The following is a 26,322-nucleotide window of genomic DNA, read 5'->3' as shown; positions in this document are numbered from 1 at the left end:
GCTGTAGTAAACATACCATACTTTGCTTTCCATATACAAGGCCTTCAATGTAATAGAACCAAAACTTGTTTATAGTGCAATTGTGGACAGATGTGAATATAGCAATCAACTCTGACTTTTTATTTCTACACTTATTCGGGTAATAAGTTGCAATAAATTACTCACAAAAACAGGAAGGTTAGCTTTCATGTTTTTTTCTAGGATAAGAATAGACATCTTATATGCATTTGTGCAACTTGATTGCAGCACACTTGAGCATTGGTCGTGCTACTGCGTGTTTACAGTGTGCTTTCAATGGATTGCACTCGCACTATGGCAAAACAAGTAACAAGTGCTCCATTTGGCTTTCAGTGCTGGCCTATCAGTTGCCAGGTTCCAGTTACACGAGGCACCCAGTATACTTGTTTTAATGGTATTCTTACTACTGGGACAAAGCAAATTAGCATGCTGCTTTAAAATTGTGCCCTTTATTTAATTCACACAAACAACACCATGTGCCATATTCAACAACTTTAATGTAATACTTTGAAAAAATAAAATGTACAATTTCTTTACATTATGATTTAAAAAAAAAAAAGTGCGAACAGAGGAAAAAATTAGTTGCATAAATGTGTGAAGACCAGTTAAACAGCACTTAGTCTGCAGCAGGAAAAAAAAAGTAGAATTTAACAATTGCCACATGCATGTCACAATAGTTTCCATGCACCATACAGACCAACTGCCACAAGCAGGCACATTTATATTACAAAAATGTACCTGCTGTCTTTCATATAATCGTCATAACATATCATAAATAGGCTACAAATAAACTTATTGTAAATAGGTAAAAAAAAATGCAGCCTTCATTGCAGCATCAACTGTCCAGCTACTGCTCAACCGCTAAAGATGGTTGAAGTAAATACAGTATGATTTTAGGGCAAAAAAAGGGAATATAAAACCAAAGAAAAGTCGTAAAAAGGTTGGCATTCTGTCCAAAAGTTGTCCAACGATGCAAAGCCACATGTCAAAAATGAAAGAAAGAGAAAAGCCTTCCACAATACAGCCCTATGTCATGGCACCAAATACTGGGTTGTGACGGCAGATGCTCGGTCCACACTCTTCATAGGCCTTTTTTGTGTGGCACACTTCGTAGAACTCCGGCTGGAATAAAAAAACACAATGAAAGTTATACAAGAATTTGAAACTAAACTTATTTATGGATTCCACAAAAAGAATATGTTTGCTTGCTAGGAGGCTAATTATTTCAATAGAAACAGTTCAACTACACAATCTTTGTTCTGCACTGAATTTTTCTCTCAACTATGTGTCGTGCAACATTAAGCATGAACTGTTCTTTCCAATAACGTATGCGTTTGAGTTTTGTTCAACCATGAGCATCATTCATAGGTGTTCATCGTAAACATACTTTGATGTATGAATAAGCAGCTTCAAATACTTCATTGTATCGTGCATCCACTCCTAGAAGATATGTTACAATGAATGCGGAATGCGGCTAATATTAAGAGAAAAACTAGCACTTTCTTGGATAACATTTTGGCTTCAAGGTCACCTAAGGGAAGTAGGACGAAAATGCAAGTTTTTATATCATGGACATTTATATAATTTGGAAAATTCAATAATTTGTTAATAATAATTGGGGTTTTACGTGCCAAAACCACTTTCTGATTATAAGGCACGCCGTAGTGGAGGACTCCGGAAATTTTGACCACCTGGGGTTCTTTAACGTGCACCTAAATCTAAGCACACGGGTGTTTTCGCATTTCGCCCCCATCGTAATGCGGCCGTCGTGGCCGGGATTCGATCCTGCGACCTCGTGCTCAGCAGCCCAACACCATATCAGTAATTTGTTAATATATAGCAAACGTGTATTCAGTATGTTGGATAATATTCATACCAATTTTAAAAAATAGACAAACAAACAAAAGAATGAAAGATTCCTTCTGTGAACACCCTTAAGCCCGAGCTGCATGGAGCAAACTTAATGACGAACTTCAAGTGGAAAAAATAGATGCAGTGGCATGACGCAGATTGTTTGCTGGCTTGGGCTACATGGAGCAAAAAAATACGATGAGAGTATCACGCATTTGCCTTGTAACTGTCATTGTTGCCAGACTTGAACATGTTCTTGTAAAAAATAAAAGAAGGATTTTCACTGTGTGAATTGTTTTAACCACCAAGAAATTTGTACAAAAAAAAAAAAAGAGAGAGAAAATGCATACAAAAAGGAAAAACTGCGGAGGCTTACAACTCGCTGCCGGAAGTCTGAGGGAGATTGCTCCTGGCGACGCCTGGCGAGCGTGTATCATGCCTTTACTGGGCAAATTTTTCTTGGCCGAGCCAGATTGGCGTCGGGCATTTGCCACTGGATGAAGTTCGCCACTTTGGCACTGATTTTTTCTTCAAGTAGCCAGGTTTTTAAACAGACCCATAAACTGCCCCTGATTGCTTTGCAAGCTTTCTCTCTCTTTCTCTCTCTCATCTGGTATGGGCAAGAACATTTGCTTCAATCCACCACTATCACCTACAGCCTCATACTACAGAATGTTGCACGCATGAACGACCATTCATACACAGCATGTTTGAGAGCACTAATGTCACTGCATGCAAGCGCCTGGTCACCATTGTACTTTTTCAGATCTCGCACTCTTTTCTTATAGTAAATGTGCAAGTTCAAGTGCCAGGCAGACAATGGTTGGCGCTAGACCTGGTGCGGTAGGCGTGTGACCATATACAGACGAAAGCCGCAAGCCCCACTTTTCAGCAAAAACATGGAATTTCAAACACATACAAAAGTTAGTGGCGTAAAACTGAGGCCATAACTTTTGATTAAAAGCAGAAATGTACATGGTAGTAACAAAGGTGTGCATATCTATGAGAGGCCATGCATGGAACATCTGTGATGATGTTCCATCACAGAGTGTTGAACCTTGCAATTCTTGCATGAATTTTTGTTCAGATTTAAAAATGATGTCTTGTTTTGAGAGCTAAAGCCATGCTTTTTTCTATCACTTTCAGACATATACTTCTCAATATTGCACAGAAAAGGATTAAAAGAGCAGCGACACAAGTCACTAGGTTTGGGCTTGCTTATCGCTAATAGAAAATGTTCATTCGTTTAATGACAGCGTGGAGTTGAGCATCTGGTTCAAAACTTTTCAGAAGCGCACCAGACATGTGAAGTCTTTACTTCATGTCAAAATCTAATATACAGTGAACTCTTGTTAAGAAGAACTCGGTAAAGCCGAATTCTTGCATATAACGAAGAAGATGGGAACATTTGTTTGTTTTTCCATAGATTCAATGCAAAAAAAAAAAAAGTCCGCTTAAGATGAACTGCCTCAGTCATACTCTTTGATTAAGACGAACATTCACAGTGACCGCCATTGCTACCGATCCTATAGGCTAGGGTGTCTCGATGCGCCGCGCCCGGGGTCGTGCACGTCAAGACACCCTGCTGGAGGCTTGTGGCACACATCGGCCGTGGACAAAGGCGAAAGTGAGAGAATGAAACAAAAAGAGACAGTGACGTTTCACTTCATGAACACGGGTGACACACAAGCATGTGGGTGCTATAACGCATACGAAGCTATCAGTCCTCAGTGTACCTTGACTGTCTGCATCGCAAATCGTATTCAAGACAAAGCTCGTGAGGCTGCGTCATACGCAGCAGCAGCCGGAGTAGAACGCCCTTTCGTAAACATTGGCTCACTAACTTAATTAACAAGCATGGTGTCAGTGCGCACAGGCAAATATGAACGATTACATCACACTGGATGACCGCAACAGCAGCAAGCGAAGTGAAGTGACCTTCGCGCTGTCTATCGCTTCAACGCAAACTGAGCGGCAAGAACACTGCGCACGCAAAGCTATGAGCCATCGGCCCAACTAGACTGTGCCCGCAAAGCAGATTGTGTTCAAGCTAAAGCCAGCGCAACCGCGCGCCCCAAGTACAATACCGCCCCCCCCCCCCCCCTTCTCCCTTCCACAGTGCCATGCGCGCAACGAAAGACTGCGCGCTTCTCCAACCCCCTTTCCTCCTCCACGCATGTGAGATTGAGCCGCCATCGTCGCTTCACTGTCGCATGCTTGCACAGCGTGGGCGTACTTACAATTGCTAGTAGGTAGAGTGGAGAGTGGCACCTGCGGAGACGCTGGACGTGTGCGCGCATGCGTGAGCGAGTAAGAGCAGGTGCGAGAGAATAAATGCAGGGACTTTCGCTCCTTGAATATATGGCTCTGCCTAGGCAGTATGGAGGAGTTCCTTAGCGCGTGTTGTATGCGCTTGTCCCTAGGCGTGCAGGGAGAAGCCGCGGTGCGGTAGTGCTAAACTTAGCATCGCAAGTTGGCGGCTGGACATAATTATATTTATTCAATCGTGTTTTTTACTAGTTGTAACAACATGTCATTATTTCGCATTATTGGCGGCGCTTCCAGGACACCAAAGTGGCAACAGAGACACCAAAGCTAGAACCCGGACTGGTCCCTGGGTTGGGGCTCGTCAAGGCCTGCGCGTGCCAGGGGAGTATAGGATCGGCTGTCCGCTATCACGCACAGCCAATTTTTTATGTGAACACCCCCTGGCACGCTTCGGCCTCCGCGGTACCAACACACGGGCCGCCCTGCTTACAGCTTTGATCCTCCCACTACCCCTTGGGTGCCCCGGATATCCTGCACTGCCTGCTTTATTATAACCTCAGTTGCTCTCCTGAGGCCACCGTTTGCTGGTTACATGTGCCCTCCTGGAGCAGTGCTTGTGAAAAATCCAATCTATCGTCGTGATGAGAAAAGTGACCCATGACTTATACAACACCAGTCAGAACCATTCCCCTTCAGACACAGCTATCACCAAATGGAGCGTCTGTGCCCACTTCCTCAGCACGTAAGCAGCCAGAAGCAAACTCGACCGCACTCTGCAATGCCGGCATGTCTAGGGGACAAATGTATACAACACGCTCTCAGAAACCTCCTCCGTAGTGCCTAGGCAGAATCATGTATTCAAGGAGCAAAGGCGCCCAGATTTTCTCTTTTGCACCCGCTCTTACTCGCGCCTGCGCAGAAACGTAGAGTGCAGCGAAAAAGGCCCCACCCCGCTGTACCTACTAGCGATTGTAAAAATGCAACCTAGGGCGCCTCTCCCTACTGTCTTCCTCCGCGATGCTTTGCCTCATTTCTCATTCCCTACTTCGCTCAACGTCACCTAGACTTGCCTCTGGGTTAGGTTGCTTTGCCGCGCGCTCAGCGTACTTTTGCTAGCTTGGAGCCTGCACTGATTACCCATCAGGCGGCAGATGCCTGCTTTAACTCCCTAATGGAATTTTTCCAAGAGCAGGAAGGCACAGAAGAATTTTTAAGGTCATTAAATGAGATGACATCGTTTGTGGCTGCTCACCGATTTGCACAGAAGCGCCAAACATCCACAACGGACTGGATGAAACAAAGCAAGAGTACCACTTGAAAACAGTTTTAGATTAAGTTCAGCTAAATAAATGCTTTTTATGTAATTTTTCCCCCATTGTAAGTCTACTTCATTAACCATTTTGAAGTAAGATGTCTGGATGCACCTGGTCATGTTGCCAATTAATCTGATAAGACGAACAAATTTTCATGGTCCCTTCGAGTTCGTTTTAAAGAGAGTCTACTGTAGTGCATTCATGTTCACACTGAGAGGCAATGGTACTATGTGTTATGCTTCTACAGGAAGACTGCCCAATGCAATACAGTTCGGCATGTTTGTGCCTACAGTGACTTGTATTTACGAACTTTCCAAATGTGCAAAATAAGCTTGAAATTTTGCCTTATAAGCTCACTATTACTGCAACATTTTGAGAGACTACATTTTTATTCCCTGACTATGATTATTATGACTCAATCATAATGCTTTGCAGTTTAGTCATGAGATTATGGTTTGGTTTCTTCGTTATGGCAACCTTGAAAAGAATAAAAGTAAAGCAGTTGTCCTTGTCCTAAACATATTCCCCTTTATGAATAGTCACTATAGTGACACCGTTGGTATTACTTAGGGCAATAGAGGCTTCTACAGCCGCATTACAGCTGCATTACAGCCACATTACCACCTTATCAAGGTAGGTTAGTTCCGGCCGTAAAAATACCACTACCAACCCTCACACTTGCTCCATCCACAGTAGGTCAGAAACAAAGTACACAACATGTACACATATATATACAGTACTTATCAATTTAAAAGAAGAAAGTGAATTATCACTTTCACACTTGAACTAACAGGATACATTCCTTGTGAACCAATGATGCAAGCTCAATCTAACATGTATGAAATACATGTATAAAAATACAGAAAAGTTCAGCACACTGTTTTAGTGTATTAAGGGAAAATGAGACATCCACCTAATCGTAGCAAATGCTGCGAAGGAAACCCACATGGGTTCCTCGAAAGTCTCACAGTTGAAGAAAAATTCGTCCTGGTCCGGGACCAGGTCAATTTCTTCAGGACGGTTTTCTTCAACTGGTGAGGCTTTTTTTTCGAGGAACCCGTATGGGTTTCCTTTGTAGCAACTGCTACGATTAGGTGGATGTCTCATTTTCCCTTAATTACTTCTCTCCACCTTTCGGGTTTCCGCAGAACTATTACGTCAAAACCTTGCCTTTGCTTCGAGTTGTTGATAAATTTGACTTCGCCCTATCTGCTAGCCGCCTGGATAGCTCAGATGGTAGAGCGGCTGCCCTGGAAAGGCGGTGGTCCCGAGTTCGAGTCCCGGACCAGGACGAATTTTTTTTTCGACTGCAAGGCTTTTCTTTCGAGGAACCCGTATGGGTTTTTTTTTGTAACAATTGCTACGATAAGGTGGATGTCTCATTTTCCCTTAATTACTTCTCTCCACCTTGTGGGTTTCTGCAGAACTATTATATCAAACACTGCTTTAGTGTACTATCTTCAGCCAGAATCATTAAGCTTCAGATAACGGAAAAAATTTGCCACTCTTTTATGAAATTAAAATATGTCGCTCCATGCTAAATTTACCATCCAACAGAACAACCAGGCCCATAACTTTACATGTTGAAAGAACCAATTACTGCGATGACTCACCGTAGATGCCAACATGCTGCCACCAAACCAGACAGCGTATCTCTGCATGTGATGGGAAATCACTTGCACTTCCATTGGCTTCGGCTGTGAATGACAGGTAAGAGAATGTTCAGTACAATGTCAAGCTTTCAAGGAGTCGTTAGCCATGGCAAGACATGCACACACAAAGACACATACAAATACACAAACAAAAGGAAACTTGCCGTGATGCGTCCTCCACTTAGCTTTTCACTGAACTTAAGTCGTGCATCAACCACACGCTTCAAGTCTCGCTGTAGTCGGCGGCCAAAGTCTTTAAACATTGTGGAGCCACCAGACAGAACAATGTTCTGTAAAAGCAAAATATATCTCTCACAAAAGCTGATCACACAATTTTCTTCAAACAATCAATGCATGCACCAGAGCCAAAAAGTTCAAGTTCGCAGCCAGAGAAAAGGATCGGATTCTAGTAAACATAGAAAAGCTATTAAGCAAGAAGTAGTATGAAGACTATCATTAGGGTGGAACATACGTGTTCACACATGGGAAAGACAATACTTATTGGATAAGGTTACTAAATGAACAATGTTTTCTCATTTCATATTCGAATACTGCAGCATCATCATCTCTGAAATACCGAAGTACTGAGGAATTGACAGCACGAGCAGTACAAGTTAAAACTGCATTCACATGCAAAACAGTGAGTCCACATTCAAGGACATTGCATGAGGCAGTCATCTACATGCACCCCAAGAGGCCAAGAAGTGACTGGTGCCAGCATATATTTGTACAATAGGTTACCTTGTAAAGTGGGCGCCGCACATCAATGGGGCAACTTTGCACACATGTGTCAACAATCTCAGAAATTGGTGTAGTAAAGTCAGGATTTGAGAACTGAAAAAAGAAAGTAAATGGATAAACGAACAGCAGCAAAAACTAAAAAATCAAACGTAATAAAGCTGCTATTAAACCTGCATTCACAACCATTATTTTACTGTGCGTGTGCACAAGAAATGCACAACAGCAATCCATAATGCATGTAATACCCACATAACTGCTACCCTTGACCCAGATTTTTCTTTTTCGGAACACTAACAGTTGATTATTAAGGCTCACTCAAAGCACACAGACACAAGAAAGTTCCAAATACTGTAGTATATGCGTGTAATTTTTTTTTGAGTAATTACCAACCTAAGCAAGTACCCTGAATTAAATTAACAACTCTGCTCTGAATATATAGTATTCTCATATAAAGGTTGCACTTTTCTTAAATTTGCGTTTGAATATTTCTGATGCGCCTCAACATAAAGAAAAAAAAAGTACATCTACTATAAGAACAGATGTTACTGCTGCATGCAACAACCTTAAGAAGTTTATTTAGCTTCATTTGTGCACAATGAAAAAGATATGCACAGGGGGAGCGTAAAGAAATTGCATAAGGTTAAATTCTAGCTTTCTCTGATACAAGAGTTTCCGAACTAGGGTCCACGTATAGGTTAGGATGGGTTATACAAGCAAATGAGATTAAATAAAAGAAAATCATAAAGTGTTATGGCTAGGCTACAAAATTTTCAAGTGTTTATAAATAGAAATACACAACAGTTACCTCAGGATGAAAGAAGATTTCAGGTCCCAGAAATCGTTCGTAACCTACATCAACACAAAACTTCTGCTTCGTGATTGCATTCATGCCTTCGTATTTCTTGATCCACTTGCTTGGCTCCTGGTCATATCTGGAAAATTCCTTGGCAATGTCTGGACAAATGTAACACAGCTTCTCCTGGAAAGGTATAGGTATAAATGAGCAACAACAATAGCATGACAAACAGCAAAATATGGTCTTACCTTGATGGCTTTTGCAGTCTCCAAAGACTGCTCTGGTGGAATGCCCACCTCCCGCTCACGCAGAAGGTTCTGAATAAAGTAGGTCACATTGCGTCCAGCAATGGGAATGTGCTTGATGCAGCTGCCAATCACATAGCCCTCAGCCTGAAACAAGTAGAGCAAAGCTTTTTATAAGCACATTTATACATAACAATCAAACCTCGGCATAACAAAGTTGTACTTCCAGTGAAAGAGTTAAACTGAATTTCATTAGGTTAAAATTTTTGCACATTTGAACTTCGATTTAACAAACATTGATATATAACAAAGTAAATCTAAAAGGCTGCTTGCTGACATCAATGTGTAAGGAATACATGCTTTTAACGAATATTGGACATAATGAGGGCATTTGCACATCAGAAGAATTGAATTCAGTGGTTTTACGAGTCAAAAACCCTTGATTATGATTTTATTAACATTTGATTATGAGGCATGCTGTAGTGGGGGACTCCTGATTAATTTTGATCACCTGGGGATCTTTAACGTGACCCCAATGCACGGGACACTATGTGTTTTTGCATTTCGCCCCGATTCAAAATACAGTCGTGGGGGCCTTGATTTCATCCCATGACCTCACACTTAGTAGCATGACACTATAGCGGCTGAGCCACCGCAGCAGCTTCACATCAGATGGGACTTTCTTATAATGAGGTTCAATTGTATTAAAAATGACCTTGCAGGTTTCTACAAGTCTTTGCAGAAAGCATCTTCACAGTAAGCATTAATGAACAAAATACTGCAAGAAGCTCAAACAATAATTATGGGATCAAAGGCACTGGCATGTCTGATCAAGATGATGTGAAGAGAAGCTTCAGCACAGACTGACTAATGTAAGCAACTGCCATCACACAGTGCCATGCATACACATGTATCCTCATAGCCTACCAATACAAGGCCGCCATCTTGTTTGTTAACAGTGCTGTAGGAATATTACCATAGCATTCGCAATACCAATGACAATGCTAAGACAATACACATCCTTTTCGCTGTCACTGGGGCACTTGTAATCGCACTTCCTCACGGTGTTCTGCTCCGACTGTCCACAGATGAGTTCAGAAGCACACAGAAATTACTTTTTTTGCCAGTCAATGCTTCCCCTTGTCACAAGAGCTCCAGGTACATGTTGTGGCACACGTGAACTTCATTAAATTTACACTGTGGAACAAAATTACTTGGCTGAATCCCAGAAAAAAAAAAAAAACATGGTTTATAAAAGAACTAATATCAAGAATCTTAAAAAGTTGCAGTTTGGCTGACTACACAAAGCAGTGACATGATAGCTGGGCAATATTATGAACAATAAGGTTCCCACTGTTTCATATGGTATCGTTCCTATCCAGTCTTTTGGTTCTTGCCATTGGCAGCATTCGTATTCTTTCAACTGAGCACTGGTTTATATATAAGCAGCAGTGTGTAGTGTCAGCCATTCAGTTCTAGAGACACGCTGAAGAAAGACATTAAATCAGTAAATCATTATCAGGACCTACTAAAGTATTCAATCGAAACTATTCCCACTAATTTCACATTAACAGGTTGATTATTAGATAAGAAAATGAAGGTCAAAGTTCCATTTCTTGAATTTCAGTCCAAAACCCTAGCACCTGATGTCAGTGTGACATCACAGATTTCAAGGTAATTTTTTTTTTCATATTTGAGCCATCATGGCTCAATAACAATTCTGGAAACATGCAAAGTTCAGTCTTTGGCTGCATTAGAACATCAAGTCAGTCCATAATTACCAATAAATTAACTAAGCCCAAGCAGATGCCATCAAAATCCTGACGCCAGGGCGAACTGGTATGGAAACTTCAAGCTGAAAGCATATTTAACGCCAGCAAACAAGGATGGAAGGGAGATGACACCACAATGCGCTAACTTCAATAACTTGATTTTCAGGAAATACACCTACATAACCTATGCACAGTGGCGCCACCTCATCCAAATCTTAACCATCCAAAAAAGCCGTCTCCTTATCTAACAAGTCGACTGAAGGGGCACTAACACACATATCACTATTCCGCCAGATAGCCTGAGCCTCAATAATCTCACGCACGTCTTTATCTTTGTGCTTCGCAAGAACCCGGCAGGATCCATACACCGGCGAACAGCCGCATTCATGACAGTGAGTTGACAGATGACCGTATTGCTTATTTTTCACGTTTAGGCTATGTTCCCATAAAATACATCCGACAGACAGGGAGATGTCTTAATGACCGATTACGGGAACATAGCCTAAACGTGAAAAATAAATACGGTCATCTGTCAACTCACTGTCATGAATGCGGCTGTGCGCCGGTGTATGGATCCTGCCGGGTTCTTGCGAAGCACAAAGATGAAGACGTGCGTGAGATTATTGAGGCTCAGGCTATCTGGCGGAATAGTGATGTGTGTTAGTGCCCCTTCAGTCGACTTGTTAGATAAGGAGACTGCTTTTTTGGATGGTTAAGATTTGGATGAGGTGGCGCCACTGTGCATGGGTTACATAGGTGTATTTCCTGAAAATCAAGTTGTTGAAGTTAGCGAATTGGTGGTGTCATCTCCTCTCCGTCCTTGTTTGCTGGCGCTAAATATGCTTTCAGTTTACCAACTAGCCCAACAAATGGCAATGCGGAAACTTCAAGGCAGTGTTGCACCTACATTTTGTTTTTGTGTCTTGTGATATACCAAGCCTCTTCTCAGGGTAAGAGTGGCTATTTAGGAATTGTGAAACGATAATTTACTAACATAGCTCAAATTATTTTTATCATTAGTGTCCCTTCAACGAGCGCTCAAAAGGCCAGGCACAGTATTCGTTGCTGCAGCACTGGTGGAGTGGCTGACGGACAGAATCTTCAACTTGCAACCGGTGGCTCCGGAGGTCTAGTTCTGGCGGAGCACTACAACGTTGTTCCTTTATAAAATTCTGGCAATTCATTCCGAAATTCTAGTGATAATCACCGGCAGACATCAAAATAACTAGTGGAATGAGCCATGATGTAACAACTGCCACTGCAAAAAGTTACAGTGCAATCTGTTAAAATCTACTGGCCTTCTACGACTTACCAAAAATCAAGCCCTTCCGTTCTCCTTATTTCTTTTGCTCATTGCATTGTAAGGGTAACAACTCTGGCAGCCTTGATGCATATGAGGTTTTACCATAGGTGGCTTACTAGGATTTATCGACCAGTTGCACATGAAATTGCCAGCATAACATAGTATGTACATGATCTTTAAGATCATGTGCTATGTTATGCCGGCAATTTCATGGCTGTTACATAAACGTTAACAAGCACCACTCATGGCTATGGTAAGACTACCGGGATATGTTATCAATACATATACGTAAACAGCCAAGAAAATGAACGGACAGACAGCCATAGCTCACTTGGTAAAGCACTGCACATGTCAAGCTGGGATTGTGCATTCTCCCACTGGTGGTAAGTTGTCTTCTTTCCACTTTGATTTCCACTTTCCTTTATTATATTATAAGGTTTATTGTAAATTTGGCCCTAATCTTTCATTAAAAAAAAGTTAATTTCCCTTTCTGTGGCTTCACTTTATGTTGGCTTCGTATGGTGGTTTGTATGTGTGCCTGTGTGCAACCACACACTAACCCACTTGTGTCACAGGCCACTGATGGGTCCCATGAGGTGTACACAAAGTGTACAAGTCTTTCCTGTAGTGCAAAAGCAATACCTTTGAAAAAATTCCGACACAGCTGAAAAATTCGTGAGCCCAGTTGCTAATGGCATAAAAGTGTGGCCCACCAGAGACCAATGATGTGCTACAAGAAAACCAAGCTAACCAAATATGGCACAGGCCACGGCTAACCGATGCACCCAATCGTCTTTTTACATTTGCACTTTTGAACTTTGGTGTGCATGAGGAGAGACATGGGAATACAGACAGCACCAATGGCCAATGGCCAGGGCAGCCGTGGATGCTGTCAACTCATGTTTCGGAAGGATGGAAGGGAGACTCAAAAAAGGCTGGAGATGCAGCAGCTAAAGTTTTAAAGCGAAGCTTTCTTTCCTTCTTTGTTCGACTTTCCCACTACAGCTGCTGCTGCTGCTGTATGGCACACCGCACCAAGGAGGGGGGGGGGGGGGGGGGGAGGTTCGCGCATGTGTATAGATGACTAGCGAGGCAGAGAGGAAAGGTGATGAAAGAAACTCGTTTGGACCTCTGCACCGCGTCAAATGTGCACGATGCCCACTGGAGCTCCCTCGGAACTGCCACATTGGCCTCTTGACTTGACAGCTGTAATTATCCATGACCTCCGCAAAAGCATTGCTGAAATTGCCGCGCTTATCTTTCTACTAACATGCAATTCCAGAAGGAAGCTAAATAGAATGGTAGAGAGGAGGGGGGGAGAGGAGGCACAGAATAGATAGAACCTGCGCAGTCGCGAAACGAGTGAACAACAGCCTTGTCACTATTCGCTTGCAGTCCCCATACAAGGAGGGCAGGGTGGAGGGATAGGGAAAAGGTGACGTGAGAAGGCAAGGAAACGCTACTACTAAAGACACGACAGTGGTTGCAGGCAAACAGGATAAATTTAAGTTCAAGGTGTGTAACTACATTTCTGCTACTTCTAAAAAATAAACACTATGCAAATTTGTCAAGCGACACACTTACGCAGGGCGTGCAGAAGCAAAGCCACATTAAAGCACACCGTAGGGTCTGCATAATTTCTTCCTTTTCCCTTTGGTGCAGAACTCCACCAGCCAGATTTAATTGTTATGAACAGTAACTATGCATGGGAACATTATAGTAAGCATTTTATTCTACCACACACAAAAGTTGGTGGTGCTGCGGCTCTTCACTGTTACATCCAAGTATAGCCAGTAATGTTATACCAAGTTTGACTCTACTTCATTGTCTAATTAAGTTTTGATATTTCTGCTTTTTTTTTTCATGCAGCCCAGAAATAATTACTAATTGATAACATTGGAATTTTCTTAGTACTCAATATTGTTATAGATGGGTTTGACTGTAAGCACTACATGTACGGAAAACGATGGTCTATAGTCAGCCAAGCATGGTTAATTAAATCAAAAGCAGTATGCTCTGCTACAAATGTCCAAGAAGGCCATTTATATCTGTTCGGCATGTAAGCGTAGCTTCCAGACAACAGGTGTGAGGTGCTCAATCCAGCACAATCTTTATATCCACCTAATAAATACCCAGATACGACTATGATCAAAGCGTGTATATGTAGTAATGTGGCTATGTTGAATCGGGATCACTGGTTAAGATATACAGTGAGAAGTACAATGATATATTGGGTTTCCCGGTGCAAGGGCTAGGTGTGGCAGTAAAAAGTAACAACTAAAAAAAGTCAAGAGACCATGAAGCCAATGAAAGCATAGGGGAAGTGAACTGCTTTTTAAGTTAAAGTGCAGAAATAATAAAGACAAAGAAAATGAAAAGGGAAGAACCCTTTCCACCGCCACATAACTCACGGTAGCTGTTTCCCCCACCTACTTTCTGGGTATTTGTGTACTTGTAGTAAACCTAGCACTGTCAATGTTAGCTAGCACCACTCGTAGCCATGGTGGCAGATGTGGAACATCCCGTAAACCACAACAACACATAGTATGCGACATAGTATGTAAACTTGGGAGCAGAAAGCTAGCCATAAACTCTTGTATGCTACTACAAGGCATGAAGGCTTCCAAGAACACAGGAAAAGTACTTGTGCTATGTTCTCGTCTTTTATCAATTGTTTGTATGTGCTGTATATCAGGTTCAGCATTTTCGGTTTAAACCAGGAAAAAAAAAAGAATGAGGTGCTATTGCACTCAATATGAGTTGCAACACGAGAATTCATTTTTTATTTTTTCTGTGCAGGCTCTGCCATGTTGCCATACAGCACTGCCAACAGAAAATAACTGCCGAAAACGGTTCCGATTACTGGTAGCACCCTGTTTAAGAAGAATGGCACCTATTTTTATTGTTGAAAGAACTGATGACGGTATAGCCTCATAGCGAATGTGACAGCACCTTGTTTTCAAAAATTCAGTTTTCACCAAAAAAAAAAAGGGTCACTGGAAGCAAATTTAAGTGAGTGATCGCCACAAAGCTGTATGCCTGCCTGCATGTGCACCAATGTAAGAAGACTGGCAAAGCATCAGCTTGCTGCCCAAGCAAACTTTATATTTTGCCTGCCTCTGCAACAAAAACAAAAAGCAAGAAAGGGAGGGGGGCAGTATGCGAGTGTTCGGTGGAGCCCAGTCCCTTGCAATCTTCGCAGTGCAGTGCATGAACTGGCATGTAATTATGGTCACACTGGGTCATATTTACCTAGTAATTGTATTATTCATTGGAGCTCTGTACCTGTATAAGGTTAAAAGATAATGTCTCACTATATTTGTGTTCAAATATCAAATACATTCATTCTTAAGTCCTGCATAGTCACACTGCCGTATGGCACTGTGCCCCTGCTAGAGTGCTTCTCAAAAACTTTTGTTTTTCTGTGTGTTTAAGCAGCAACCACATGCACATAATATTCAAGTGATGCGACAGGGCCTCCATGTCTCATTGCAATGTGAACAAAATAAGTAGCAATGAATTTACATTTTAGTCCGAATTAATACACCGGTAAAGTGATAGTAAATGTACCACAAGGCCAATGTTTTAACCAAGCTGTATTAGAGCTAGCTTTAACATGCTGTTACCACCAGTAGAAATTCGTTGCATGCCGCCAGCGTAAAATGTCATGGCACCCTTATGTTTAAAATGAATTAAATTATGGGGTTTTACGTGCCAAAACCACTTTCTGATTATGAAGCACACTGTAGTGGAGGACTCCGGAAACTTCGACCACCTGGTGTTCTTTAACGTGCACCTAAATCTAAGTACACAAGTGTTTTCAAATTTCGCCCCCATCGAAATGTGGCCGCCGTGGCCAAGATTCGATCCCGCGACCTTCTGCTCAGCAGCCCAACGTCATAGCCACTGAGCAACCATGGCGGGTACCCATCTGTTCAGCAAAACTCAAAACGCTATCGCGGCTCCCGGTGGCACCCCAGGCCTAACAGTGTCAAAAACAACTGACCTCAAGAACAATGACAAGACAATGCCAATACTTTGTCCTCAGCTTGAGGTGAGACAAAACAATGACTGATTTTACTATTTATTTTTTGCTGCCGCAGCACAGAGCAAGTTGCAAGAGTGAATTTAGACTGAGGGGGATGGACTAGTTCCTACCACGTTGTTGCGCAATGCAACTAAAGTGTTGAATTGTGAGATCAGTATTCCTATCGTACGTTTCAGCTTCATCTAAATTAGTGAACTGGATATTCACAGGAAAAAATTGGTAAGCTCAATATGAAAAACTATCTACGGAAGAATTTTTAGGCAAGTATAAAACCAATGTAAGTATGCTGAATTTTAGGAAAACAAAAACTAAAAATGCCGATCCCTATGGATAACATACATATTAAAATTACATTTACAACGAAGTACTACAGGAACTAAATTACTTATACTTATTCAAGATAATTAAAATCTTAGTGGCACCTATGCTAGTTTTGAGAGACAATAAGCAATCAGCCAATTTCTTAGATGCAAGCGTGCAGTTCAAGAACAGCTACAAACAATATGCAAGAAACTTTCTGCGAACAGTTGCCAATGTCTATGTCCCAAAGACAAAAAATCGTGACCTCAATTGCGAAGTGACAAGGAAGTTGCTATACTGGAAATGAGTTAGTATCCTATATGTCCCCCAAACAAGCGAAGCTTTGTTGCGTGTCTTTGCCAAATATGACCCAAGTCTTGTACATGTCTTCAAACAAGCTCCCCGACAACCTTGTGAAAGTAAAGGACCGCTTACAAGATTAAAATGATTAAAATTAACATGAAATATAGAACCTACAGAAAATATTTCATTTTATGATCAGATTAAGAAACTAAACAAGCATGCATACTTTTATCAAATTTGGTTCAAAAATGAAGAAAGAGCTATAACTGCTCACCCCCCCCCCCCCTAAAAGGGACACAAACATGGCAACACCAGCCAAATAATAAATGCAAACAAATTAATATATAGACTCCGTATATAGACTGCCTAAAAGCGGGCGATTCTTATTGAAACACTGGAAATTATTGAAAACTTATCTGCCCCGTGTGTTCACTAAGGAACTGGTGACTCTGCGCAACAACCGCTGCTATCGTGCAGCAGAATCATTTGGACCAGTCTTCACATCCATCGCTCTGTCTCTCTCGAGACTGCAGTAAATGTCTCTATCCCTTATATATTCAAAGCAAACATATTTGACAACTTTGAATAGCAAATTCTCGTATCAAACACAATAGAAATGAAAGAGCACAGACTACTTGACTCATATTCAAAATTTCAAACTCAAATCTTAAAGGGACTCTCAAGTGATTTTGATGATATTGTACAAACATACTGAGTCATTAGGGTAGGTCCTTCTGATCATTAAGCGGCATTTAAGTGCTCCGCGTAAAGTGCATAATCTATTGTAAGGTTTTAATAATGTCATCACTACCAATCGCAGCGGTGCTGCTCCCCCGAGTTTTCAGCTGCACCATCTCAATCGACGCATTTGCCCAACTGACATCAGTTGGGCGAGCTATCCGATTGGCTACCGAGGTCGTGTCATAGATAATTTTTCCAACTTTATGGTGAACAAGTGTTGTTCCTAATAGTTGGAATGTTGCTTAATTTGTTTCTATAAAAAAGAATTAACAGAAAGAGAATACAAAGCGACAATTTATCACTACATTCGAGAACTTCCAGCACATAGCAAGTGTCTGCTTGTGTTACAACGTGCTCCATGTTAACGCGAGCTGCACGGTCAGTGTTGGTCTCAAGCTTTCTTTTTGCAAGCACCATGGTTTGCTCTTGTTGTACTGTGGGCTGCAAACGTAGCGATTGGCGATATCTCAAGCTGCGACATCATGTCATTCTGCAAGGCAGCAGACGAGCATAGTGGCTGCAGTGAATTGGAATGTCGTTAACTGATTGGCGCAAGGATCTCTGCGTTTGCAGCTGTCCCTTCACGCCAGAGGATTACTACCATAATGGAGTTTTAGCGTCTCCAGTATTCGAGTAAACACAAGCGCGAGCAAACTGGGCATTTTACCGAATGAGTGGAGGCGCAAACGTGAATGCCTTTCACGATGCAGTCACCTGGTGGCACAGAGCTCAAGCAGACAAATGCTGCTGGTGTAAATTTTTGACAGGAGCGCAATAATTTTTTTAAAAATTAAATTACGGGCTTTTAAGCGCCAAAACCACTTTCTGATTATGAGGCATGCCATAGTGGAAGACTCCGAAAATTTCGACCACCTGGGGTTCTTTAACGTGCACCTAAATCTAAGTACACGGGTGTTTTCGCATTTCGCCCCATCGAAATGCGGCCGCCGTGGCCGGGATTCAATCCCGCGACCTCGTGCTCAGCAGCCCAACACCATAGCCACTGAGCAACCACGGCAGGTAGGAGCGCAATAATGAACATTCTTTTTAAATGTTTAAAATGTTTTACACTTGGTTACAGCAATTGGTTATAACAACAGTAGCTCAGTGTCTGGCCTATTAAGCTCTGTGCCGCCAGGTGACTACATCGTGCAGGCCGCTCACATTGACGCTAAAGCCCCTTCATCACAGTGGTAGTATGGAAACTTTAGTTTATGCCTCCATCCATCCGCCAAAATGCCCAGCTCGGCTGCGGTTAGCGGAATACTGGACATGCTCGGCGCTGCAACAGAACACTCGCAAGGCACACTGCTTGGAAAGCTCTTGTGGGGAATCGACGGCCAGACAGCTAGCGGAGAGGTTGGAGAGGCTTCAAGACAACCGACAGTAGATGACACATCACATGACACATAGCCATTGAAGGTGGAGCTTAGCCACGATCACTTGGCGAACGAGTTGAGAAAAAGCATGTTTAGAGAGGAGGACTGTCCATAGCTCTCTTAATATGAGACCCTTCACTTAAATTGTGGCACTAATGCTTTACGGTAGCTGCACCCTATATGCCTAAGAAATTTCTTTTTCACGGACCCTTTAACCGATACAGTCGACACCCAATACCATGAACTGGAAAGATGGTATCATGCCTTAAGTTTATTCCTGACCATTATGTCATATGCTGTGTACTTAATGAATTCTGGGGTTTAACATGAAAAAACTACGATTTAATTATGAGGCATGCCATAGTGGGGCACTCTGGATTAATTTTGATCACCAGGGGATCTTTTACGTGCCCCCAATGCACGGGACACAGGCGTTTTTGCATTTCACCCCCATTGAAATGGGGCTGTCGCCGCCACGATTTGGTCCCGCGACTTGGTGCGTAGCAGCACAACACCATAGCTGCTAAGCCACAGCAGCGGGTGTGCTGTGTATTTAAACTGATGACAACCTTTAGGAACGCATTTGGCTTCCAAAACGTCAATTGACATTTGGCTTTGTCAGTGACCAGGGGCCTATGCATTTTTTTTCTATGGATTATTTTTCTTTTATCAATTACAATATACAACCAGACTATCGAATTTCAACCTCACTCATAAGGGTAAGGAAGCAATGCAGTTTTTTTTTCTGAAATTTTTTAAACAATGTTCTCAATAAACTTCATCCATCTAGCATAAAATAAGCGCTGGAAACTAAAAATGCAAGCAAACAGTACAGAAAACCTTTGAGTGTCAGCTATGCATTCTATGAGTAACATCAATTGCAAAGCTCACCACAGGGATACAGTGAGTTACACCATCACCAGAATCGATCACAAGGCCAGTCAGGGTGCGCTCTCCCAGTTGACGAGATGTCCAAGAAGCAGCTAAAGCCAGGACAGCCTGCAACCCAATGCAAGTTAATAAAAATGCCAAACGGAATCTGTACAGTCAGACCTGCTAACCTGTGCACTTAAGAGGAAGCTTTACCTCGGGTGCTTCTATCTAACTACGTGTAAAATGAGAATTCGTTTTTTTCGGCAACCACTGCACCAAACAGGATGAGGTTTGTTGCACTTAAAAGAAAAACTTAAAAAATAGTGACTGTTCATTTCAAATTTTTCGTTTAGGTCGTCAATCTTTTATTAAAAATTGGCAAAATTGGAAATGTCAAGAAAACAAAACTATGAAGTTGAATACTTTGTAGCTCAGCAATGAAAAATATCCTAATTCTGTGATTTGCATCTAATAGTACATCTAAAGCAAACGAAATTGATATGTTACATATGAATCTAAAAAAAAGTTAGTAATATAGAAACACATGCAAAGTGCTTCTAGCGGCCAGTTGCGCTGCAATTTTGCGTGCTTCTTTCGCGCTCGAAAAAACACTACATAGCACATATTGATCAACAGAAAGCTGTGTCGAGAGTTTTTCATGTCGCTCTACAATTTTCTCATTGTCACAAAAAAAAAATTGAAATGCAAAATTGACTAATTAACAATTCAATAATGAACTTCTAGCTAATTATCTTATGACCCATATTGCAATTTGAATGCACTTTAGCAGTGCATTCTTTCCTTAACCTATGCGAGGCATGGTTGAGAGTTATAGATTCTGAATAAATCACATGCCAAAAACCTCACCTGGACAGCTATATAGAGTCCAGGCACATTGAAGGACTCAAACATTATTTCTGCTGTATACTCCCTATTCTCTGGAGTGTTTAGTGGTGGCTCTGTCTGAAATAAGAGAAGTTTCAAACATGATTTTGACCTTCAAGAATTTTACTTCATCAGAAACAAAGAAACAATAAAAGACATCAAAGCAATTCAACAGCAAAGCACTAAATATACAGCATTCATTGCACAAAGAAACTGCTTCAGGAACTTGCTTAAGTTACTGAAGCAGAGTAAACCAGGCACAAAATACAACTGTAGATGGATTCGGAATTGTTTTAGAAATTATATGTTGGCAATGTTAAAGTGGTTGTTGCAAAAAAAGGCCTTTTTTTTTCAATTGGAAAAGGAAACTTATTTTCCACAAAATAGTTAATTCGCACACCAGGTTCCTTTTATCTTGCAATGAAATTATACTCAACATGTCAATGGTGATAGCTATTCAGTACAATATGACTGCTGGCCATTCATTGTTTTAGCTGAAAATTACTGCACTTATACAAAAAAAAATTCACCAAAGGTGCAGTTCAACAAGTGCCATCATCAGACAAACTCCTGGTACGTACCAACAATGGAATTAAGTTACACATGCTGTCCCACGCAATGCCAAGTAGCAACAAATCTGCTATGACTAGGAGCATTATTTCTTATCTTTTGCAAAACAGTGCCCTGGTCCTTTCAGAAAAGGGTACCATATCACACACAATTTCATAAAATTTTCATACTCACTAATAAAAAGTAATGATCCTCAGGTTCAGCTCGTAGGTACTTGAATATAGATTGCTCCCAGAAGCGCTCCATCAAGTCCCAGTCTTCCACAATGCCATGGCGGATTGGGTACTATGAACCAATGTGACAAATGTTTTACACACCTGTGAATCAGTGTCTAGAACAATTGGCACCTTCTATATACATGAAAGAAAAGAAATACTGTCGTCTATCCAATTGTAGACTAAAAAATTATGTGGTTTTATGTGCCAAAACCACTTTCTGATTATGAGGCACGCCGTAGTGGAGGACTCCGGAAATTTCGACCACCTGGGGATCTTTAACATGCACCTAAATCTAAGTACACGGGTGTTTTTGCATTTCGCCCCCATCGAAATGCGGCCGTCGTGGCCGGGATTCGATCCCGCGACCTCATGCTCAGCCAATTGTAGACTAAGCTAACAATTTTTCCCTTTCATAAATCTGCCTCCACCTTGTGGGATGCTGCAGAACTTGCCACCGTCTATACAGGGTGTCCCAACTATCATGCACCAAGATTTAATATTATGCAAATGCAACGTAGCAGAACAGAATCAAGGTAATGTTTGCCATCGCTTCCAGATACTCAGATTTTTTAAATCCCATTTAATTACATAATCTTAATATAATCAGCTTCCCAAATATTATAATTAGACGAAAAGTGTCAATGAGAAAATTGTAGACCAACATGAAAAACTCCCAGTACAGCTTTCTGTTGCTCGATATGTGCTACATAAAAGTGTTCTTCAGAGGGTGAAAGAAGCCTGCGAATACACGCAAAGTGTCTTGAGCGGCCAGTCGCACGGCAATATGGCGTGTATTCGTGGGCTTCTTTCACGCTCGGAAAAACACCTATGTAGCACTATGGAGCAAAAGAAAGCTGTATCAGGAGCTTTTCACGTTGCGCTACAATTTTCTCATTGACATTTTTATCTAATTATGTTTGAGATGTTGATTAATTATGACTAATTATGTAATTAGGCAGAATGCAAAAAGATAATCCGAGTATTTCCAAACGACGGCAAATAACATTACCTTGGTTCTGTCCGGCTATATTGCATTTGCAGATTTTTATATCTTGGTGCTTGATAGTTGGGAACACCTGTAGGGACAACCTGTATACTTTCCAGGTCGACTCTGGTAGGAAACACCCAGAGTATGGTTTGTTTCACAGAGGCTTTTATCAATGTTAGCCTTTTTCTTGGTGCTTAGAATAGATCTGGCCTCATTCGGTGGCCAGTGAATGTATTATAACTGGTTGCACACATTAAATTTTGTGCGTGACAATATGCAACAAGTGTCTGCAGTTTTGGCAAGACCACCAGCTTGCCCTTCACTTAATAGGCAAGCAGCAAACTTCATCTCACCTTCACTGCATAGCCTGCAGCATCCAAGGCTTCGTCACCAATGAAGAAATCCAAGTCATCAATGCCTTTTGCTAACCTTCTTGTAGCTTGGTCTCCGATTTTGGCACTCTCTCGTATTGCTATTGCTGTGGAATGCATCAAAACATAAAATTAACCAGCATAAATAAACCAGCAACATAAAGAGACCACTGTTCTTTTTAATATTTATTAATGACACTACTCAAGACATACCAGTGAAAACTAAGTTGTTTGCTGACGATTGTATATTGTAATTCAGTGTCCGAATGACCAGGCTCTTCTAAATTAATCTCTATCTAAAATAGATCATTGGTGTTCTGAGTGACAAATGAAGGTAAATGAGAAGAAAACCGTATCAATGACAATAACAAGAAAACGGATTTCCCTACACTTCCAATATTCAATAAATGGCCACAGTCTTTCTTCAGTAGAGAGTTATAAATACTTGGGTGTCATGATCACGTCTGATCTCAGGTGGAACACACATTAACTACATACAAAAAAAGGCCATGAAGAAGCTTGGGTATCTGAAACGTTCTTTACGTCAGTCGACAGAAGAAATAAAATTACTGGCATATGAAACATTTATTAGGCCGATTCTTGAATATGCTTCCATCTTATGGGACCAATTTACTGAAGTTAATATAAGAAAACTCGAAAGTGTTCAAAGGAAATCAATAAGATTCGTCTAATTCATACAGCTGGCACTCATCTCCGACCCAGCTGCTAGAAAAAGCTAATTTAGAAACACTTTAACTAAGACGTCATCGTGATAGGTTGAAATATATGTATTTAATATATCATGATAATCTGCGTATCAATAAAGAATTGTACATTCAACAGGTCACTCGTCGTTCCACACGAGAAAATCACTCGAAAAAAAAAAAAGGATTCACCTGCAGAACCAATTGCTTCAGTAATTCATTTTTTCCGCGAACTATTCGAGAATGGAACCGGCTCAGTGCACACATTGTCAAGAAACCCACCATAGTCATTCTTAAGTGTTTTAGAATTCCTCCATCAGCCTTCAATTTTCAGCAACACTTATCTCGCGACATATGCTATTGTTCTCCCACAAAATGCTTCGATAAGTGATGAATTACAGCAGTTTGTCATATTGTGAGACGCGCATGGGCAGCTTGAAGGGTCCGTATTCTTGTCTAATTTTCAAGTACTCTATCAATATATCAGTGCACAATTTTATATCTGTAGCACGGGTTTGTACGCAAGCAACGTGCAAACTTTCACTGCTTTTCTGTGCATGGTGCGAGCCTTGTGTAATGTGTTCTTGTCTTCTTATTTTTGATCATTTCATATGCACTGTCCACTCCTGCCCACAGCTTTCTCTGAAGGCTGGCACTACTTATCAAATAAATAATAAATACCATTAAACACATATATACAATAAACACCATTAAATACCATTACAAAAGCTTACCAGATGGTATAATGAATTGAGGCTCTTTATTTCCAGCAAACCCGAGCTTTGTGTAACTGAAAAAAAAAAAAAGTTACGGCGCCACAGTTCACAATCATGTAGCAGTTTCGCTTAATGAACGCCTCTCACCATGCAATTTTGCGTTGTGACTAGTGAATAGAGTATAAAAACTCCTCCTACGCATTTATTCATTGTTTGACCCTGTTCAGTATTAAGTTTATATTTTGTAAACCCCCTCAATGATGGGTCTTCGAGCCTGTGAGGTATGTATATAAATAAGTTATTAACAGAGACCAGCATGACGCACCCGCGCACGGAGGTATTGCTCATGCAGGAAACGCGCAACTTTTTCAACACCGCTTTAACACTGAAGAAAATGGGACGCTGAACCTCAGCTAGATAGCTGCACGCAGGAGGTTTTCATTTCTTTAGACTTAATTAAAAAAAAAAAAGAAACGCCGAAAGCGAGCGAGAAGTTATTCACGCTGCGAAGTTGTTGCTCGAGAGGCGCTCCTACTTGCGACACGAGATAAGATCACTTCCAGCTTCCTGTGAGCACCGGTTTCGCTTCAGCAGTTATTTGAAACAGTGCTACAGCCATCAGTAGCGTCCTCGTCCCTTGTGCAGCACGCACTTCATGCGTGAAGTGTAAGCCGGCTAGAATTTGCATAGAGCGACTCGTTACAGTGGTCCGGGGAAGACTACTGAAGTGTTGCGTTGACACACCCTTCTCTCGCAACACAAATGAATTGCTACGAGTAATATTGTAATGCGACAATTATTCCAAATACACCAACTTTAAATTACCAGCGTTCCTACACACATACTGTAAGCAATAACAACAAAATAGAGAACCAAGACACAGCTTGCGACAGTAATCGAGACAGCCGCCCCACTAAGGACTCTCATTTCTCGTGCTGCTGAGGTCAAGACAGTCTAAGGCTACTACATGAACACCATGAGCTGCGTTTCATGGAGGATCTCATTAAGAGGGAGGACAACAAACTCACCCCGTGCCGTTATCAATAACAATCGCTGGAAGCCGCCCTTCTGTCATGTTGTAGACCGCGGCTCCACAGCTTCAGTCCTAGTACAAGGCGATGCCAAAGCAGCAGCCGCAGCGCCGAAATTTGCCAATGTTGCTTTTGCTTGTTCTGATTGCGCCTAAGAGGATATCATGTGATCGTAAGCAGGAAGTTGGTTAACAGGGTTGCTAGGTGTTATCATAGAGCATGGATTTTGTAGGAAACTCTATGCATGGAGGGAACTATTTTTCATAGAGTTTCATACAATAATTACTTATTGTATGAAACTGTGTACTAGAAGTGTACTAGAAGCACTAGACGTCTTCTAGTACAAGGGGTGGGAGCATATGGGAACATAGCGTTTCTCACTCTATGGTAGAAGCCATAGAGTTACTACAGTGTACTAGAATACTTTAAAGCATAGAGTTTATCACTATAACGTAGTGAGAAACTTTATGCTTTAAAGTATTCTGGTACCATAGAGTTTCTTACTAAAACTCTATGTCTGGTACACTGTAGAGTTACCATACTGATTAACTCTATGGTAGAAGCCAATGCCTCCTTTACTAGATGCCTGCCGCGTAGTCCGGTAATCTCGTTTCCGGGCCCCCTCCCTTTTCTCTCCTCCGCGAAAAGGCAACGAGCGCCTCTCATGGCGAACACCTGCAACTTAGATCACGTGCTGCGGTCTCTGAGATTAACGTGGCATCTGTTACCGTCTCGGACGCCCGCCCGCGATATAGTGTACTAGAATAATGACATTATTCTAGTACACTATGACATGACATTATTCTAGTACACTATAGCCCGCGATAACGTTCGCTAACAGACGCCGCTGCCACATCCGCCGGAAGTTAAAAAGGCAACAAGCGCTGCCTCACGGAATTTATGCTGAACAAACCGCCGCTACAATGGGAAAGCGAGCAACGCGGCGGGCATCTAGTAAAGGAGGCATTGTAAAAGCATAGAGTTTCACATCACCATAATTAGAGAGAAATCTGGCGCTGCGATCGTTCAACTATCATGGAAATAATGAGAAATACAGGCTACGGATTGGTATTCTGTTGACTGTCGAACTAGTTTACAGATATTTTATCGAAGTTTCGGTTTCGCTTCAAGCGCAATTGCTATAACCCGCAGTGGGACACCGCGACGCAAAGCTCCGTGCCTTTGTTTTGTTGCTCGAAGTGACAAAAGCGCGCTGGGCCAGCGGCTGGGCCGATG

At 41.7% G+C, this 26,322-nt stretch overlaps 1 protein-coding gene and 1 long non-coding RNA gene across 3 annotated transcripts in view; one reads left to right on the top strand and one right to left on the bottom strand.

The window, feature by feature from the left end:
* Positions 1-7,837, top strand: part of LOC142566371 (uncharacterized) — a 34,415-nt gene extending 26,578 nt beyond the window's left edge. For both annotated transcript variants that reach the window (XR_012825045.1, XR_012825044.1), the window contains exons 3-5: positions 3,016-3,075; positions 7,008-7,160; positions 7,660-7,837. This is a non-coding gene — a long non-coding RNA (uncharacterized LOC142566371). The remainder of the gene's footprint in view (positions 1-3,015; positions 3,076-7,007; positions 7,161-7,659) is intronic.
* On the bottom strand, positions 496-25,240 carry Arp3 (Actin-related protein 3). The gene is made up of 12 exons (XM_075677258.1): positions 25,084-25,240; positions 24,074-24,129; positions 22,618-22,742; positions 21,233-21,343; positions 20,471-20,566; positions 19,622-19,729; positions 8,888-9,031; positions 8,649-8,822; positions 7,844-7,936; positions 7,267-7,392; positions 7,064-7,147; positions 496-1,140 (listed from the first exon to the last, which is right to left on the bottom strand). The coding sequence occupies exons 1-12, from the start codon at positions 25,128-25,130 to the stop codon at positions 1,045-1,047; spliced, it is 1,260 nt and encodes a 419-aa protein (XP_075533373.1). The 5' UTR covers positions 25,131-25,240; the 3' UTR covers positions 496-1,044.
* Positions 25,241-26,322: the final 1,082 nt, after the last annotated feature.

Source organism: Dermacentor variabilis, chromosome 1 (assembly GCF_050947875.1).
Source record: "Dermacentor variabilis isolate Ectoservices chromosome 1, ASM5094787v1, whole genome shotgun sequence".
Lineage (NCBI taxonomy): Eukaryota > Metazoa > Arthropoda > Arachnida > Ixodida > Ixodidae > Dermacentor > Dermacentor variabilis.
The sequence above is the reverse complement of the archived record's forward strand: the minus strand, read 5'-3'. Positions and strand labels throughout refer to the sequence as shown.

Coding starts and splice junctions, on each gene's coding strand:
- Arp3 (XM_075677258.1), bottom strand. CDS start 25,130: ATGACAGAAGGGCGGCTTCCAGCGATTGTTATTGATAACGGCACGGG. Junction 9,032..19,621: donor TAACTCACTGTATCCCTGTG/GTGAGCTTTGCA, acceptor TACTTGTTTCAG/GCTGAGGGCTATGTGATTGG. Junction 7,148..7,266: donor TAAGTGGAGGACGCATCACG/GCAAGTTTCCTT, acceptor TGTCATTCACAG/CCGAAGCCAATGGAAGTGCA.